Raw genomic sequence first — 19,519 nt, 5'->3', positions numbered from 1 at the left:
TATATATATATATATATATATATATATATATATATATATATATATATATATATATATATATATATATATATATATATATATATACTTAGTTACCTATTTATCTCTAATATGCTTAGTTTCTTATAGCTTAGCTCCAAAATTACTTATGTTAGCACAAAATGATCAAGTTTACATAATAAGTTTATAGTCGTCTTCTTATTCTTCTTCTTATCCAAAATGACATATGTTAGCTTCATTTTACCTAAGTTGGCTCTAATATGCTAACTTAGAGCTTATATGCTTAGTTTCCTATAGGTTAGCTCCAAAATTACTTATGTTAGCACAAAATGATCAAGTTTACATAATAAGTTTATAGTCTTCTTCTTATTCTTCTTCTTATCCAAAATGACATATGTTAGGGCATCTCCAGCCGTTGGCCCCCCAGGGAGCGCCTAAAATCGCCGCCTGGGGGTGAGCCGACGCAAAAATTGGGCCTGGGGGCGAGTTGGTCCCCAGCCGCCGGCCCCAGGGCCGCCTCCAGGCACGTTTTAAAATAAAAGAAGTTCGGCTTAAACACGATAAAATTCGGCCAAACACGATAAATTTCGGCCAAACACGATAAATATCGGCACATTTCGGCGAAGTTCGCGGATTTTCATTACATAGCACATATACATAAACTAATCTAAAGGAAAAACTGGCTGAAGTCGCCGCCGTCGCCGCCGTCGCCGCCATCGTCGTCGTCGGCCTTCTCCTCCTTGACGCGGGTGCCCCTGCTGGACCCCTGCCCAGCGTCGCCATGGCGGACTGGTGGCGGCGCATCGTCGTCGTCGTCGTCGCTGTCGCAGATGACGATGACTTCGCCTTTGTCGCGGCCGCGTCGACGTTCCGCGAAGCGAAGCAGGGCGGCGCGCTGGCGCTCCTTCGCCTTCTCCAGGCGCTCCTTCTCCATCGCTATGGAGTCCCTGCGCGCCCATTCCAGGGCCACTTCGTCGTCGTCGAGCTCCGTCGTCACCGGCGCGGCCGGCTCCTTCTTCACCGGCGCGAGCCCTGGCTCCGTCTTTACTGGCGCGAGCCCCGGCTCCGTCTTTGGCTTGATGAAGCGCGGAGGAGGAGCCGACGAGGAGGCGCGCTGGCCGCCCTCATTGATGACGATGCCGGCGCTGCGGGTGCGCCGGCCGAGCGGCGTCTCCGCCGCGGGCTTGGCCTTGCCGCCGAGCAGGGCCAGTGTGCCGGAGGAGTGCGATGAAGATCGGGAGGAGGAAGAAGAGGAGGAGGACCCGAACCTCCTTGGCGCCCATGGCCCGGCGTCTCGGTGCTGCGCCGGGGCGGCCGCCCTCGCTGGGTACGCCAACGGCGGGTCGTTCCCGCCCTCGAGGTACGTTAGCACGCCCTCGAGTGTGCGCCCGGGGACGCCCCACCACAGGTGGCGCCCCTCGCTGTTCTGCCGGCCGCCAACCACCGGCGCGCCGTTGATGGACGCTAAGAGCTGCTGCTGGCGGCGCTCGAAATACGCCGCCCAAGCCGCGTGGTTGTCGGCGGCGTACTGGGGGAGGGAGAGTTGGGCGTCGGTGAGGGAGGCGCGCACGACCTCGACTTCCTCGGTGAAGTACGTCGGCTTCGCCACAGCGTCGGGCAACGGGGGAATGGGAACTCCCCCGGCGCTGAGCCTCCACCCCGTCGGCCCGGCGCGCATGTCCGGCGGCGCCGGGATGTTCGCCTGGAACAGGAGCCAGGACTCCTGTTCGCGGAGCGAACGGCGGCCGAAGCCGTTGGCCGCCGCCTCGTCTCCGGGGTAGCATTCCTCCATGGCGATGGGCTCGGGAGAGGTAGAGAGATAGAGGGAGGGGCTGGGCGGCGGCGCTCGGGAGAGGTAGGGAAAGGGAGGAGCTGGGCGGCGACGAGGGGCGGGGCTGGTGTGGGCACAGGCGAGTGCAGGCCACCGGCTATATAGCCGCGCCGCACCCGTGTGTACGCGTGCGAGGGAGGGGAGGCGTCGGCGCGCCGTCCCGTGACGCGCCGCTCGTGAGGAATCAATGGCAAGGCTGATCGGCGGCAGCCTTGGCATTGATTCCCCGCGGGAACCGAGGCCGTTGGGGGAAGACGAGGCGCCGTGTCGCTGACGCGGCGGGCCCGCGGCTGTTTCGGGCCAAAACAGTTCACCCCGGCGCCCCCGGGCGCCCCCCAGCGCGCCGGGTTCGGCCTGGATCCGCCGGCGCTGTTTTCGGCCCAGGCCGGCGAAAATCGGGCTCCTGGGGGCGCGACTGGGCCGTTTTTTTGGCGCCAGCGTGAAAAAATCGCCTGGGGAGCCTTCCTGGGGGCGCGGCTGGATATGCCCTTAGCTTCATTTTACCTAAGTTGGCTCTAATATGCTAACTTAGAGCTTATATGCTTAGTTTCCTATAGGTTAGCTCCAAAATTACTTATGTTAGCACAAAATGATCAAGTTTACATAATAAGCTTATAGTCTTCTTCTTATTCTTTTTCTTATCCAAAATGACATATGTTAGCTTCATTTTACCTAAGTTGGCTCTAATATACTAACTTAGAGCTTATATGCTTAGTTTCCTATAGGTTAGCTCCAAAATTACTTATGTTAGCACAAAATGATCAAGTTTACATAATAAGCTTATAGTCTTCTTCTTATTCCTTTTCTTATCCAAAATGACATATGTTAGCTTCATTTTACCTAAGTTGGCTCTAATATGCTAACTTAGAGCTTATATGCTTAGTTTCCTATAGGTTAGCTCCAAAATTACTTATGTTAGCACAAAATGATCAAGTTTACATAATAAGTTTATAGTCTTCTTCTTATTCTTCTTATTCTTCTTATTCTTCTTCTAGTCTTCTTCTTCTTCTTCTTCTCTTCTTCTTCTAACTTCTTGTTTATCATTTTGCACATTTGATTTAATTCACGGAAGCTTGCATGGATGGAGTGCTTCTTTTCCATTTGTGTTTTTATTTTGTATCAATGTGAAACTTTTGTGAATTGATGGATAACGGTGTTGAATGAACATTGTGAAACTTTTGTAATATGTAACGATGGAACTATGTGTTGACTATGTATGTATATATGATGAAACTTGTGTGTTGGATATGATCTGGTGGACGCAGGTAACATCGTTACATATGACCCCCTGTATGTAAGCTAAGCAGATCTGTGTTGTATGTTATCTCTAATATTTTCTAACCTGTGAAAATATCAGAAATGAAAAAAAATCCCTAATATTCATACTAGTGGCGCACCACACAATACACTAATGGCGCACTGTTATAATCACACTAATGACGCATCACCCAACAGTGCGCCATTAGTATGCCAAAGCACATGATTAAATATGGCCCCCTGGGAGGCATACTAATGGCGCATGATGTTCTATACTAATGGCGCACTGCTTGATGCGCCATTAGTATATCATATACTAATGGCGCATTGGTGTTGCGCCATTAGTAAGAAATACTAGTGGCGTGATACTAATGGCGCACCAGCAATGCGCCATTAGTAGGCAAAACTGGTGCGTCATTAGTAGGCCTTTTCCTAGTAGTGGCCCATTCTCCTTTGGGAATCTAGGAGCAAAATGTGACTAAATTAGTTACACACTTTTTAGGAAAAGAATAATGTGGCTTGCATAGTTTGGTCAGTACTCAATGTTGAGTTTTGTTAGCCGCAAGTGACAAGACATGTAGGTAAACACCTTTATCCCTAGTAGTATTATCTACTACTCCTTCCTTCTCAAAATATAAGGCGCGGAGGGACTGCTTATTTTACAGTTTTTATTGAGCAAAACTCGGACAATAATACCCTGCAGAATCAAACTCACATAATAATAACAAACAGCACTGTAAAATAAGCTTGCGTGTCTCATAAGGCAGCCCTGACTTGCATTTGTGAAGTTGATTTTGAAAAGCGTGTTTGCGTGTGTTTGCTTAGTTGGTGCGTATATCCGTAGCTATTTAAAATGATTGTCATTTTATTTTATTTATCTTGGACATGTTGTCTTGTGTGTGTACTGAAAACGACAGGTTTTGTATGGAAAAACAGAAGGGTTAAAGAAAGGCACGGGTCAACCATCTACAATTCTCCTATAGCCTAAAACTTGCACTTATTCTAGCATACTGGCTGGACGATAGCGACTAGTTAACCGAGCAGCTACTGGCTTACTTGCAAGACTTGTTTCTTGTTTGATTACCTCATCTGCGAGACTTGAACGACTAATTCAAGTCCTCTTTGTAGAACAAAAAGGTGTTCGAGTACTTTATCATGTGTAGTGTACATAAATTCATAATAATGCAGTGATGTATGCGTACATGGAAATTCGGAAAACATCGCCCATTTTGATCTACCCGGCAGGTACTTTTAGCACGAGGTCCATTTTAATCTACCCGGCCGGCCAAATGGATCGACGACGTACAGTGCGCATATTCAAATGATTCCCCGTCGAGAAGGTCTTCTTGGTCGTCCATCGGGTAGATGCACACGGCCGGGCCCGGGAGATCGACGCGGACAAAATCTTTGGCATTTTTAGAATATATATGTATTGGCTCACCGGAATATTTTTAGTACTGGTGGCCGGGGAGTGGTTGGTATAATAACGGCATGGTATGAAAAGGGTGTTGCAAAGGTTAAAAAGGTGCTCATGGGCAGAAAGGGTGGGAGATGGCATTTTGATGCTACTAGCTAGCGTTGGACTCGTCGAAACGTGTGTGATTACGCACGCATGCACGCACTTTTACCATGACCAAGATGCAAGTCTGCCGGCCGGGGTCGTGCAAAGTCATCGTGGGAGCCGGGCGACGGGGTGGGTGGCGGTGGGGGTCGTGCGGCCACGCCATGGCAAGGCAGGGCAGGTGGCGCCTCTGCTCTGCTCTGACTTCGTCTACGCCGGGCCGGAGGAGGGTTGGCGGGGCTGCTGCACGACGTACGGGTACGGTGGCAGAAGAAGAAAAGTGGAGACCCGCCGGCGCCGATTGTCAAGGCAGCACGACACGGCGTGCGAGAGGCCCTTCCGTCCGCCCGTCCACGTTCCACGGAAGAAGAAGGGAACGTTCGGTGGAATTGTCACGCGTGAGCGGCGCACGCTATAGTCTACGATTTGACGGCTCGTCCGTCCGCCCGTCGCGGAGGTGGGTGGGCGACTCGTGCGTGCTTTGCTAATGCTTGGTGGCTACCTTGGGCCTCAAAGGTGAAAGGGAAGGCTCCCGTGCCATGACCCTTCCATCCACTGGTCCACGACCACTTCCAGTTCCAGCTACTAGTACTAGTACGAGCGAGTCCCTTTCCCAGGCTACGGCGCCGGCGGTGCGTGCTTGTCGCTAGCTCGCTTGATTCGATGCCACTTCAGTCACCGAGGAAAACTACTGGCAGTACTCCCTCCGGTCCTTTTTAGTTCGCATATAAAATTTGATTGAAGCCAAGCCTCGTAAAGTTTGATCAACTTTGTAGAAAAAAGTGCCTACATTCACAATCTGAAATCAATACCACTAGATGTGTCATGACTTAAAGTTTCATATTATATAACTTTAGCATGGCAGATGTTGATATTTTTTCATATAAATACGGCCAAACTTTAGCAAATATTGACTTCAGAGAATTCTAATATGCAAAATAAAAAAGACCGGAGGGAGTACATACGTCCGGTGAATTAAGCTGGTCAGCGTCGACCGAACCAGTCAACTGGGCGAATGCTAGCTCCGGCTGCTCCATCTTTTCTTACCTACTGCGAGTCTTGCTCTGACCGCCCGGTCGGTCTCAGACTATCAGATCAGACCGCACGCAAATTTATCCTACTAGTAGTACCACAACCGCTCATGCTCATCCCGCTGCCGACGTGCTGTGAGAAAAGCCGAGCTCACTATCTGTGTTTGTTTGACTTTGATCGACCGTGTTCGTAGTGCCACCTTTTTTTCATTTGAAACAAGTGCGACCTGTTAATAATAAGCCAAAAGACGCATGAGCTTTGAACCAATAGCAAAATTCAGCATAGTCAAGTAGACGAGCTGGCTAAGTTGACACACCTTGCAAGATTGAGGATGAGGACCAAAAATGGACGCAACAAGAGCGAGATCAAATATATAACGCGTGACCTGCCAAACTTTGGTCCGAAGAAACGAGGATTTAAAAGACCCCCCAACGATCGAGTTGCGTTTTTCTTTTTATTTTCTGTTAAGGTCTTGTGTCGCTCGCATATGTTATCCGTGATCCTAATCTCAATCCACAAGGCCCCAGAACAACCGTTGCGTGCTTAATTAAGCAGTTTGATGTGTTTTGTTTGCCATTCTAATGACTACTCGCCTGTCCCATAATATAAGATGTTATTACATAATGTTACTATAGGACGGAGGGAGTAGGGTTTAAGAGAAGCCCCCACGATCGAGTTGCTTTGCTTGCCCGTTTTTCTTTTATTTTCTGTTGGGGTCTTCTGTCAATGGCATATGTTATCCGTGATGGTAATCGCATTCCAGAAGGCTCCAGAACATCCATTCTGTGGTTAAGCAGCTTGACATTTTTTTTTGAGGAAAAGCAGCTTGACATTCTAATGACGTACAGGCGGAAGGAAGATGGGTATAGTAGCTTGGCTTTAGTTTACTCCAAAGATGCGTGCATGCACCTTGCTGCCACTGCTCCAATTCTTGAATGGCATGCGATAAAATGGAACAGGGGGAGCTCTGGATCCTGGTTGTCTACCCACGCACGCAAAAAAAAGTTTGCTAATTCTAAGTGGCTATTCTATTTGAGGACATATTTCTGTTTAGTCTGGATTGCCATATCATTCATCCTTTCTTTTTTTCTAAGAAAGTTTCGATCCATTCATCATTTGTCATGGCAGTACAAGAAGCATCAGAAATAACTAACTGCATCCATATCCGTAGACAAGAAGCACCATAAATAACTAAACTACATCCAGATCCGTAACCACTTAGCGACGTCTATAAATACTGAATATGTGAGCCGAAGCCATGCCGCTGTCATCCCTTTTTCCTCACCAGGGCCAAGCTAAAGTTGTTGTAGTAGACAGTTGAAAATTCATTGTGCTAATGCCCCACAGCAACAACACACCAGGACAGCAAACGTCCCCAGTGAAGAGAAATGTAGACTGGAAGGATAAAAGATGTAGACACATGACTGAAGAATAGATTCAAACAGAAGTATTGAAAACCAACACGGACCAAACCTCATGATATCCAACGGAGACACACCATCACACTTCCTCCGACAAACGATAAATGCATCGTCAGGATGGAGATCAAACTTGGGAGACATTATTCCTAATATGGGCATCGTAGCCGCCATATCGCCCTAACCGAGATATTGAACCAAACAAGAACAAGAGAGGGGGAAGGGGGGGGGGGGTCCTTCCTGTCGACGAGGGGTTAGGGTCCTCCGCACCTCCGTGGCCCAAAGGCCATCAGGAGGCGAGGTGTACAAGCGGCGGTGCCGATGGGGAGAGTGGAAACCCTAGTTGTCCAGGAGTTGCTTTTCTGGGAGGAAAGTCTTTTTGTTCATGTTTGCACTTTCGCCTATCCTTTCCTTCTGCTAGTTGATTTCTCTGACTGGTCTAGATGAGACTACGTGGACTTATCCTAGTACGATACCCCAATCAAACATTCAACTCCTTAGATGACCAAGACTAACCGTATTCATTCGCCATCTGATGTGTAGTAGCTAGTGCGACCTATTCGCATCTACCATAAGCATGCTAGAGCTTCACTCCCTCTGTAAAGAAATCTTATATTTATATATCTTTACGAAGGGAGTTTTTAAAACACTCTTATATTTTTTTTACGAAGGGAGTACTAAACAAATAAATACTGCTCCTTTTGTATTGCAAAAGGGTCCTCTGTTGTCGGCACATCAGTGGTTGTGAACTCAACTAGGTAGAAAGCTCCAGCACAACCGTTTGTTATGATGTGTACAGTTCCATTAGTTTTGTTGATTGATTGATTGATGTAATGACAGCGGGCGGAATCAAGCCTTCGTTCTTGGAAAAAAGGGCATGTTTTGGATTGGCGAACGTTGGGGCAAACTAACGGAAGTGGATTCACTCCAACTTTTCTAGAAGAATGAAAAGCACGGCTTTGCTGATTCTAAGTGGCCATTCTTTTTTAAGAAAAAAAAAGGAAGAACATTTTTCAGTCTCTATCGCCATATATATGCTGCCAAAAGATTGCCTGGTCCTATGCCATGTGTACATCAGAATGGATTGACCCGTTACTGCATAGCGAGGGCAGTAAAATGACAGGCTCGAGCGATCCAACCAACGGTCCAACATGCTGCAAGTTGTGGCGGGAGAGGCGACACGGCAGATCCCGGTTACAGATACAATACATACCGAGCTTATCCTACGCCGACGGCGTCCCTCAGGTTCTCGTCTCCCCCTTCCCCGGCACCTCATGTTCAGTTTCTTCAGGGTCAAGTCAGTCGACAGCCGGTGGCAGGCACACCGTCATCTTTGCACCTGATGCCCATCACACCTAGATCGTTTTCAGTCTTCAGAGTTGACACTGGGTGGCACCGCATCCATCGCCATCTTGTGCCTGATGAATGACAAGTGATTCCTTTGCTTTATCCGTCTACTGATTTGAGGTGTGGTATCGAATCTACAATTTCCCAGGTTCCACCTGTGGTTGTCCGAATCGAGCTTCCCTCCGGTTCAGTCATCGGGAGGCATGGAAAATCAAGCTGGAATTCGGCTGACGAACAACGTAATCAAGTAGTCTTGCAAGTTAGAACTACTGCCAGTTGAATTTCTCTGACTTGTTTGTGCGCAGCTTAAGCAAGGTGAACAGCCAGCACACAATGCATACCCAATCCATCGCTGACAGCACGACAGACAATAAAAGTAAAACTGTTTTGTTATCGTTTGACCGTGTTCACCATCAATCGTCAGATGGTGAAAGTAAAGCATATGATTTATTGAAATCCAGCACAAACCACGGCTCCATCAAGGTTGTGGAGAAGTCCAGGGAGCTTAAGATGCTGCTTAACAAGACTTCAGTCGCTGTTCTTTTACAGGGAAAAAAAATATATTCCTTGGTCCTATGGAACCGGCACCAAGAGAAAGTCCGAAAAACTGCCCGATCCTATGGCATGTGTGATCAGAATGGAATGACCCCTTACTGCATAGTGGGAGTAATTAAGTACTAGTAATATGCAAACAATTCAGCATGCAAGCTGGGGTCCTAGGATGAACAACGACATGAATGGATGATCAAGCGGTAAAAATGGTCCGGTTACAACATATACTGGATCGGCAGCTGCACAGCACACTGCCAGACTGGGCCTGCACGACGCCGCCAGCTTCCCCGAAGTGGTGGGTGAATCAGCCTGAGTCGATGACACCCTTCAGGTTCCCATCTCCGCCGGCGCACAATCATTTTCAGTTTCTTCAGAGTCAGACAGCCAGTCCGGTGGCACCAGCATCATCTTGTTCTTGTGCCTGATGCATGGCAAGCAGTCCGTTGATCGATTTCAAGTCGGGCTAACGGTTGCGGATCTTTCGTTCCTTCTACGCTTTCTCAGGTTCTGGCGGTGGCCGTCCAATCCAACTTCCTCCTGTTCGGTTCGGCGAGGAGGCCATGGAAAATCACAAATTCACGATGGATGGATTCAGTCAAACAGAGCTTGCCATCTGCACATGGAACATAACGAGACTTGTGTTAGAAGTTACTTAGAACATAAACACTCGGCCAATTGATTTCTCTGTCTTGTCTAATACAATCTACATGGAGTTATCCTAGTACTTGTCTGTGGGCAGCTTGCAACAGAAGTTTGTCTAGTGTTAGTATGCAATCAAGAGCTGGGCTATACAAGGTGAACAACACACAGTTTTGCTAACAGCCTGACATGCTAAAAAGACACTTATTTTGTTTGACCGTGTACACCATCAGCCGTCAGATGATGAAAATTAATGCATATGATCTATTCCCTTCTGGCGTAAACCAGAGCTCCACTCTTCGCAATTCAGAATGGTTGTGGAAAAGTACAGGTAGCTTCAGATGCATAACGACTTTGAAAGGGATAAAGACCGAACACTAGAACAAGGTCAAACACACTTGACTTGGTCCAACGCTTCAGCAACTAATCGTAAGCTTTACTCAACAGGTGCACCTTACATTTTGTAACTTATTTTTTAACCATCAAACTGAACCCGTCAAATCGGAAAAACTGACCGAAACTAGAGTTATAGTACAAGATAAAATAACAGAATAGCATGGCTGTGTATTTCTAATATTGATAGAATTGATTAATCAGTCAGTGAACAATGGTGTAGTATCAAAAAATCATACCTTGAGCAGCTAATGAAACTCAGCGAGATGTTCAGGAGAACTGGTAAATGATACTAGTGAAACTATTCCATCATCATATGCCCATCGAATTCCTCTGTTTCAAATATTGATTGTGGATAGGATGTGAATCGTACTGATGAATTCAATATGGGCTGCCTCTTCGCGAAGAAAGCTTTCGGCGAGGAGGATATCACAGTGGTATCTAGCTCTGGCCTAAAGGATGCCGAGCAAATTCCTGATGACTTAAAAGACGCCAACAATGACAAGGAACTGCTTTCATCGTCCCACTCGAGATTATCCCATCATGTTTGCTCCCCTCTTATCCTCTTCAGTTTACCAATTTTCCCCAAAGGTAGTTTCTTAATCTTCGGGCAAGCAAACACATCAATATATTCCAAAGAAGGAAAATCCAATTCAGAATTACATAAGCTATTCAAGCTTTGCAACGAATTCAATTGCAAAATTCTCAGTTGCCGAAATGCCTGAATCGGAGTTTCATATGTTCCTTCCGTGACAATAGCATTCTGTATATCAACTAACTGCTTCATTTTATCACAGCAAGACACATTCAAATGCTCCAGATATGGTAAATTTAAAATGCAGGACAGGTCTACCAATTGATAGGTTCTCCCCACTGTAAGGACACGAAGGTTTTGAAGATGGTCCATACTAATCTTCTCAAGTCGAGGAAGATCCCAAAAGGTCAGGAACTCCAGCCTCGAAAGATGGTCTCCATAACATTTTGTCTTTTTCATAATGCAGAAGTCCTCTAAATCAGAACAGCCCATTACATTCAGAACAAAGATACTTTCCGTTAAAGTGACAGTAAGAGATCTCTCTCCATTCAATTCATATAAACCAAGGCATCTCAAGTGGACTCCAGGTACGTCAAAAAGCCTCTGCAGAGTACTCACTTTCTTTGCCGTTATTCCTAGACTTAAGCAAGATAATTCTTCGACTCTAAACTCATCATGATCCATGTGGTTTGCTGAATCAAAATCTGCTTCGCGGCCGGCATACCTGCTACCATATAGGTTTAAAACTTCTAGCATTGACAGATTTGTAAAAACACCAAAGGGTATCTTCTCCAAGAAATCCATATAGCTCATGTCCAAGAACTTCAACTTTCTTAATAGCCCAATAGCTATAGGCAATAATCTAATGTGTGTTTGCTTCAGTGTGAGATACTGGAGTTCAACCAGCATGCCAATTTCTTCTGGAAGTTCCTTGATGGGAACCCAGGACAAATCCAAGTAGGTCACAGATGATATGCTCTCTAAAAAAGAACGTGGTATGACCTTGAGCCGAAAATTCTGTTGTAGTGACAGAAACTGGAGGTTTGGACAGTTCAAGGCCCGAGGAAGTTCGGGGATGTAATTGCACATTAGAGATATCTTTCTGCCTGACCTAAATGTTTCGATGTCCCTATTAGAAATGTTATAAAGTCCTACCCCGGCTTGAACAAACCATTTCATGTGCTCTTCACTGCAATCAGAAGATATCCACAGTGACATGTCCCGGATAATGTCATGTACTCTCACCTCACTATCATCCAAGTAGCCGGTTTCCAGCAAGCACACATCCTTCAAGTACTCAATAATGGAGTAACCCTTGTTGTATCCTTCCTCCATGGTATCATACTCTATCAAACCCATCCCCATCCAACAGTCTATGAGTTCAACTTTCCAAATTGAGTAATCTTCAGGCCACAAAGAACAACATAAGAAGCATTCTTTGATCTGTTTATCCTGCAGCTAATCATAACTTATCTTTAACCTATTGTATAGGTGGCTAACATTCCCCATATTTGGGATCTCATGAATGCGAGACTTCTTCAGAAATGATAAAGCAAGTGCCCATTCATGATAAGACTTCTTTGAAGACATTGCACGGCCGATAGTTATGAGAGCAAGGGGCAAGCCCCCACATTCTTCTGCAACTACATGTGCTAACTTTTCGATCCTAGGATCTGAATTAATGGTTTCTTCTGTTGCTTTTTCTTTGAACAATTTCCAAGCTTTTTCTTGGTCCAAGCATTCCAGGAAAACCCTGTTGTGAGCATCCATATTTGCACAAACACTCTCATACCGTGTTGCCAGAACTACCTTCTGTTTATTCAGGCCACTAGGATATGGAATACCAGCTTCTGCTAGATCCAAATAATTCCATAAATCATCTAGCAGGAGCAAGAACTTCTTCTGCCTTATGAAACTTAACATGACTGAAGCCCGTGTTTCAATGCTGGAGCCTGGTTTCAGGAAGAGACCAATCTTTTCAGAGATGTCTGCTTGGAGCTGCCCTATTCCACACGCCTTAGACACCACAACATATATAACAAGGTCGTATCCATAGTCTTCTTCGATCACACCCAAAAAGTGATTGTTGATTTTCCTGAGCAGAGTGGTCTTACCAACTCCTCCCATTCCCCATACCCCTACAATTCCAACTCTGTCATCTTTGAGGTACTGGAGGACTCTGCTTAAGTTACAGTCTGCTCCTTGTGTTGAAGGTACAGTGGGCATTTCTTGCACGGAACATGGTGGAACCTCAATTGACACCTGTTTGAAGGATCCCTTCTCATGCAACATCTCAGCTTCCTTGAGTTTCTTGGCAGCCTGCATACCAGTTTCATAATTTGACCAATAGCTGAAAGACTGGGCCCTTCTCTTCCTCTGCCCATGTTTCATCTCATTCACTTCACTTTCTATTTCTGCCACTTTCTCTAGCCATTCTGCAACTTCAGGGTTACATGTTTCTTGCTTCCTTTCGGAGTTCATAAGACGGATTTGGATTTCCTGCTTCCTGGCTTCTAGATTCCTTATAGTTCTGTCCAGCTTGCCAATATTTTCCTCCTTGTGTATTATGTATCTCATACGTGTAATCACAGGGTTCCATAAGTGGGATGCCACAGTACTAGTAACGAAATCAATGAGTGCAGAAACAGCCATGTATAAGAGTGGAAGAAGGCAGTGAACAAGGTGATGGTTCACAAGCTGATTATCCTTCAATTGATAACAACACCAAAAGTTTGAACTATGCCTATCAAAAGTGGGACCTGCAGGTTAGATTGCGAGACGCATCAGATATATTGGTCACATACACCCAGTGCAAAATACGAACGCATCAATCTGGCTAAACCTTTTGGGCGTGACTGTGCTGCTTCCGCCCCAGCACCTATCGTTGGATGTCTCGGTTGGTTGCTTTTTCGGTAATAAGGCCAGCCCTATTCAAGAAAAGAAATCGAGCAGGCCAACGACTATAAGACTCGCATTGATTGAGGATAAACAGCATATGTGGCGAGGCCTTAATCCAATTGAAGTTGACTAGGAAGAAGTATAAGATGGATGAGAGAAGCCTAGAGCTTGACGAACAGTTTCAAGCAAGAAGTAAAAGAGTGAGGGAAGGGGATCCCGACCCGTACCTTGATCCTCGAAGCAGAACCCTCCACAACCTCGGATCGTCCTCGGATGAGAAAGAGAGGCCACTGACGGAGCGCCCGTGGGTGGTTGAAGAGGAGAGGCCTTGCTGCGTTCGCTGGAAATTTCGGAGGAGACCGGCCGGCGGAGAGAGATTCTTGGCCTCTTGGGGCGAAATTCCCCACGCTGACTTTTAGCCCGTCAGTTGCCTTAGAACGTGCTGCGCTCCTCTCCGCGGCCATCGATGGCACCGCATCTTGCGGACTGGGGAACGACGGTGACGGTGACGGCGACCGTGGATCCTGTCCGGGGCAGGGTCAGCGACGGCGACTAGGGGAAGGCCGCCGGTCGGACGGTCGGCCGAGTTTTTTTTCGAGAACGGGGCCGGTCGAGTGAGTAATTCTTTTCTTGAGAAACAGATCGAGTGAGTGGTTTTCTTTCCCACGATTATCACCATCCCCACTTGGGCTTTGAGTGAACGGGGCCCATGGATGTTTATTTGCAGCTCGTCGTGCTTGCGGGTAGAGATAAATGAGCTGACTACAGCGATTACAAAATCTATATCTATATCTATATCTATACCCCTACTAATAAAACAAGGTGTGTTTTTCCAATTTTTTTCCTCCATTCACCACGAAAATATTTTTCTTATATCCGAGATGATACTAAATTTTCAAGGTTCATCTGTTAAAAAAATAAAAAGTCTTGTCCAGAATTTCGTACGTGGGCCGCATGCTCTAAGGCCAAGAAAAGCCACTCATTTATATCCTGCACACACAGCTGGGGAACCTTATTTGTCGCACAGCGCGGCATATAATTGGAGCTTCCCATCGGTCGCCCAATGTTGGGCCTGCCTATTTCTGATTTTTCTGTGTTCTTTTTCTATTTTTATTTTTTCCCTTTCAATTTATTTTTTCCTTTTCCCATACATTAATTTTATAAATTTTCCAAAATTAAGTTTTTTGTAGTAATTTTTGCTAAATCTTAGAATTTCAAAATTTCTTCCCAGTTTAAAAAAGAATTGGAAATTTAAAATTTTATTTCGTTCAAAATTTGTTTCAAAATTGAAAAAATGTTCGCATTTTTGAAAAAAATTGATTTTTTTTCTAGATATCCAAAATAAATTTCATTTAAAAAATAACAGAAATTCGTTAAAAAATTTATTTTATTGAAATGTTCACAAATTCAAAAAAATGTTCGTGATTAACAAGACATTTTTGAAAATTGATTTTAATGTTCAAAACAAGTTTCCATTTTAAAAAACTGTTCACAAATTCAAAGCGTGTTCATTTCTCCGCCTTAAAAATGGTCCTATTTTCAAAAAGTGTTTGTAAATTTAAAAAAATCTTCCTATTTCAAGTTTTATTTTCCTTTTTCTAGAAATTAATGTTTTTTCGGAAAAAAATGCTCACATGTTTAAACCAAATCAGGATGTCACCATAAAACCTCGACAATGAGGCAGACCTGAAGGAAAAAATGCACGAATTGGGTAGTGGCCGCCATTCCCACCAACCCCATTACTATAAAGATCTTGCGTGCCAAACATGACCCGTGAGAACACCACAAATCTGCTGTATCGCCCCACTATTGTGTGGAGACCATTTTGATGAACACATTAGTTATCTCTCCCGTTGCAACGCACGAGCATATATACTAGTAAATTCTAAAAGAAACAAACAAATCTTCAAATTCTTTCTTCTTCCACGACAAGATCTTGTACTTTTCTTTAGGCAGCCCCATGGAGAATAACGGGCGCTGGGATCTTCGTGCTTGGAGTTCCGAGCAAATGCCCTCTACACCTGTTAGAGAACAATTTGTAAACAGACGTACACACCCTGCCCACTGAGCTCCAACACTATCGTTTTGTTATTTTTTTTGAGCATTAATACAGACACAAGCGCTCATATACACGCGCATATACTCACCTCTATGAACGCACACACGCACACCCTACCCCTATGAGCACCTTCGAGAGACTGAGCCGACATATCATCTTAAGATTTACGAAGTCAGCGTAGGCGCCTCGTCGTCGACGGAAATGTCTCCTCCCACTGAAAGCGCATCGCCGGAAATCCTGAAATAAATCCAGGAATAATGCGAGCACCAGGATTTGAATCCTAGTGGGTTGAGGATACCACTGTCCACCTAACCATCTCAACCACAGGTTGCTTCGCACTACCGTTTTGTTATGATGTGTACAGTCCCATTAGTTTTGTTGATGATTGATTGATGTAATGACAACGGGCGGAAGCAAGTCTTCGTTCTTGAAAGTCCCATTAATCTGGATGAAAAATGTTGGGGCAAACCAACGGAACTGGATTCACTCAAACTTTTCTAGAAGAATGAAAAGTATGGCTTTGCTGATTCTAAGTGGCTATTCTTTTACTGGAAAAGAAAGAGAACATTCTTCAGTCTCTATCGGCCTATATATGGTGCCAAAAGAGAAGTCTGAAAAATTGTTGGTCCCATGCCATGTGTATTGTATAGCGAGCCGTACAGCCAACGGTTAAACATGCTGCAAGTTGGGGCAGAGGAATAGGAAGGCACGTTAGGTTCAGAGGCCTATTTCTTCAGCCGCAACACGGCAGATCCCGGTTGAAAATACCATACCGACGCCGACGACGTCCCTCAGCTTCCCATCTCCCCCTGTGTGGGTGAATCCTTGGCCGGCACCTCATTTTCAGTTTCTTCAGGGTCAAGTCCCGGTGGCAGGCAGGCAGGCATGGCATCATCATCTTTGCACCTGATGCCCATCACACCTAGCTCGTTATCAGTTTCTTCAGAGTTGACACACTGGGTGGCACGGCATCCATCATCATATCTTGTGCCTCATGAATGACGAACGGTTCCTTTGCTTTGTTCGTCTATCGATTTGAAGTGTGGTGACGAATCTACTACACTTTCTCAGGTTCCAGCCAGCCGTGGTTGTCGTGATCGATCGGGTTCAGTCAGGAGGCCGTAGAGAATCAAGCTGCGACTCAGCCAACGCTCAACGTAATCAAACCAGAGCTTTGGCATCTGCGCATGGAACATGAACACTTATTAGTCTTACAAGTTAGAACCACTGCCGGCCAGTTGAATTTCTCTGGCCTGACTGAGTCAAGACTAGCTACATGGAATTATCCTATTCATAACTTGTTCATCGCTGATAGCGCGACCGACAATAAAAAGAATACTATTTTGTTATTTGTTTGATCCTGTTCACCATCATTCATCAGACGATGAAAAGTAATGCATATTAGTACTAGTAATTAACTTCTAGCGTAAACAAGAGCTCCATCCAATCCAACCACTATTCCCAACTCACAGTTTGTTGGATGACTCGCCCTTCAGCTTCCCTCCCAACGGCTCCTGTACGGACAGGCGTTGCGAGCGTCTCTGGCGATGGTGGCGTCGGTGGCGGTGTCTCGGCGCAGGGCGGCGGTGCTCAGGCCCCGGCGGCTGGCTGGGCGGCGGCTCGCGCCCCAGTCCCCAGGCGGACGGCTGCGCCCCCCCTGGGCGCCGCCGGGTGGTCGGGAATCCGCTTTTGGGCGTTGGCGGAGGACGATTCGGACAGCGACGAGGAGGCGGAGTTAGGCGACGCGGTGGCGCTGGGGGCAGGTGGCCGTCCGGCCAGCTCCCTTGGCGACTTCGTGGCGCGGGCAGAGGAGCTCGGGGGCTCCCTCAAGGCCGGGCGTCGTCGTGCGTTTGCGCCCGGGGGCCGTGGCCCGCGGCGGGTCGTTGCGGCTGCGCCCAGAGCGGCTCGCTCGGGGGGGCGCCGCGAGGGTCGCGACAACCTCGCTGCGCCAGACGCGGGGCTACTCCTGCAGCTCGCGGCAGACCAGCTGAGCCCGGCGCCGGCGTCCCCCATGGCGGCGCCGGCGGCGCGGATGACGCTGGGCGTGGTCAACCCTAGGGCTGGGGCGGACCAGCCAGCGGTCCAGTTGGGCCAGCCCACATGGGTAGTGGACGGCCCAAATGCGGTGGTGGCGCGGGCTGGGGCCCAGTCCCCTGACGCGCGCGTGGAGCAGGGAAATGTTCCTGCCCCCAGGTCCCAGCCCGACCCATAGGGGGAGATCCAGCCCAACCAGCCCAGCCCAGAGAGGGCACATAAATGGCTCTGGATCCCTCGCGGAACCCTAAATCCCTCGCTAGGTTTTCCAGCCACCGCTGCGGAGGTGCGGCGCTTCGGTCGTCTCGCCCGATTCCTCTCATCCACTCCACTCCCCTCCCCACTGCGGCGCACCTTTGCTGAAGTAGTGGCGATGGGCTCCAAGCAAGATCGCCGGGGGGAAAAGCCTCCCATGGAGCAGCCGCGGGACCGCAACCGTGGTCGCGCCGCCGACGAGGGGGGCTGGGGACCACCGCCTGCGTGGTGGCTCAAGGAACAGGAAAGGAAGGCAAAGAAGAAGGCGGAGCACAAGCAGCGCGGCCTCGAGCTCAAGCGCAAGGGGATGCAACCAGCGCCGGGCGGCGACCGGGGCGGCGACTCCCACGCGAAGAAGAAATCCAAGCCTGCGGGGGCGGCGGCCTCCAAGCTGCCCCTCCCGCCCAGAGCTGAGGTGCCGGGCTCATCCAAGGGCACGGAGGCGGAGCCAATCCCGATCGAGGAGGCCGACGGACCTGAATGCTTCCGATGCGGGCGCACGGGCCATTTTCAGAGCTTTTGCACCTTTAAGCCTCTGTGCGTGGTGTGCACCAAGGAGGGGCACACGTCTGCGCAGTGCCCGACCCGGGGCAAGCCTCTGCTCCTCCAAACCATGGGACACACCATCTCCGGCGAGGGTTTCTTCTGCCTCCAGTATCCGGATGATTCGCGGGAGGAGCCGCAGATCCAGCTGGGGGCCAACGCGGCTGTGCTCTCCATGCCTTCTGGCGCGCTCACCCAAGAGATTCTACAAGTGGAGCTGCCACACCTCTTCGAGGGCGAATGGGACTGGCAGATCTCCGCAATGGAGGGAGGGGCGTTCTCGGTGGTCTTCCCAGATCCGGTGATGCTCCGGATGGCAACCAGGAGCAGCAAGCTGTTCCTCTCCCTCAACAACCTCATGGTGGACATCCGCGACGCGGTCCTCGAAGCCCCCAAAGGAATGGCGATGCCAGAGGTGTGGGTCAAGCTGGGAGGAATCCCTCCCAAGCACCGGCGTTCCGACCTGCTCTTGGCGGCCACCGTCATGCTGGGCCGTCCCCTGCTGGTGGATGAGGAGTCCCTCACTCGTCCGGGGCCAGTCCGTATGCGTTTCGCATGCCGCACCCCCCGCAAGCTGCGTGGTCTGGTCCAGATCTGGTTCAATGGCGAGGGCTTCAACATCACCATCGAGCCCGAACTTCCCCCGGAGCAACTCACAGCACCTGCCCTGCCTTCTCCACACCCGCCTTCTCCAACTGACCAAGACAGGGGTGGGGAGGGGCCCGACGGCAATCTGGGCGGCGACAAGGAGGCGGATGCTAGCATGGAGGATGATTCCATCGATACGCCGGCTTGGGAGAAGCTGGGCATCTCTGACAAGGGCGGGGCGACAACCAGGGCGCCGATGCCTCCGATGGAGCCGCCGCTGACAGGGGGGTCCATGGAGCTGGATCTCCCCATCCCCAACCAGTATGGCTCCAACCTGGGCTCGGTCACGTCCCCCCCGGTGCGGGCGGTGGCGGAGCCTGGTGCGGGCCAGATGGTGGAACCGCTGGGGGAGGCGCGCACTCCCATTGCGGTGTCCATGGAGTCGCAGTCGCTTGCCTCACGCTCTCCATCCCAAGGGGGGCGCAGCTCCAACAAGCTCGGGGCGGTGAAGCAGCTTAAGAAGGTGGCCGTGCGCAAGGTTAGCGCGGAGGCAGTTCGTGTGGCGGAGCTCCAGGGCGCG

At 48.5% G+C, this 19,519-nt stretch overlaps 1 protein-coding gene across 1 annotated transcript; it reads right to left on the bottom strand.

Annotated features, from left to right (window-relative positions):
• Positions 1 to 8,906: 8,906 nt before the first annotated feature.
• Positions 8,907 to 14,030, bottom strand: LOC119270546 (putative disease resistance protein At3g15700). The gene is made up of 4 exons (XM_037552551.1): positions 13,688 to 14,030; positions 13,405 to 13,489; positions 10,267 to 13,321; positions 8,907 to 9,608 (listed from the first exon to the last, which is right to left on the bottom strand). Exons 1-3 carry the CDS (start codon positions 13,922 to 13,924, stop codon positions 12,021 to 12,023), a joined length of 1,623 nt encoding a protein of 540 aa, XP_037408448.1. The 5' UTR covers positions 13,925 to 14,030; the 3' UTR covers positions 8,907 to 9,608; positions 10,267 to 12,020.
• Between the last annotated feature and the right edge of the window lie 5,489 nt (positions 14,031 to 19,519).

This window comes from Triticum dicoccoides, chromosome 3A (assembly GCF_002162155.2).
Source record: "Triticum dicoccoides isolate Atlit2015 ecotype Zavitan chromosome 3A, WEW_v2.0, whole genome shotgun sequence".
Taxonomy (NCBI): domain Eukaryota; kingdom Viridiplantae; phylum Streptophyta; class Magnoliopsida; order Poales; family Poaceae; genus Triticum; species Triticum dicoccoides.
This window is presented reverse-complemented; position numbering and strand designations above follow the sequence as displayed.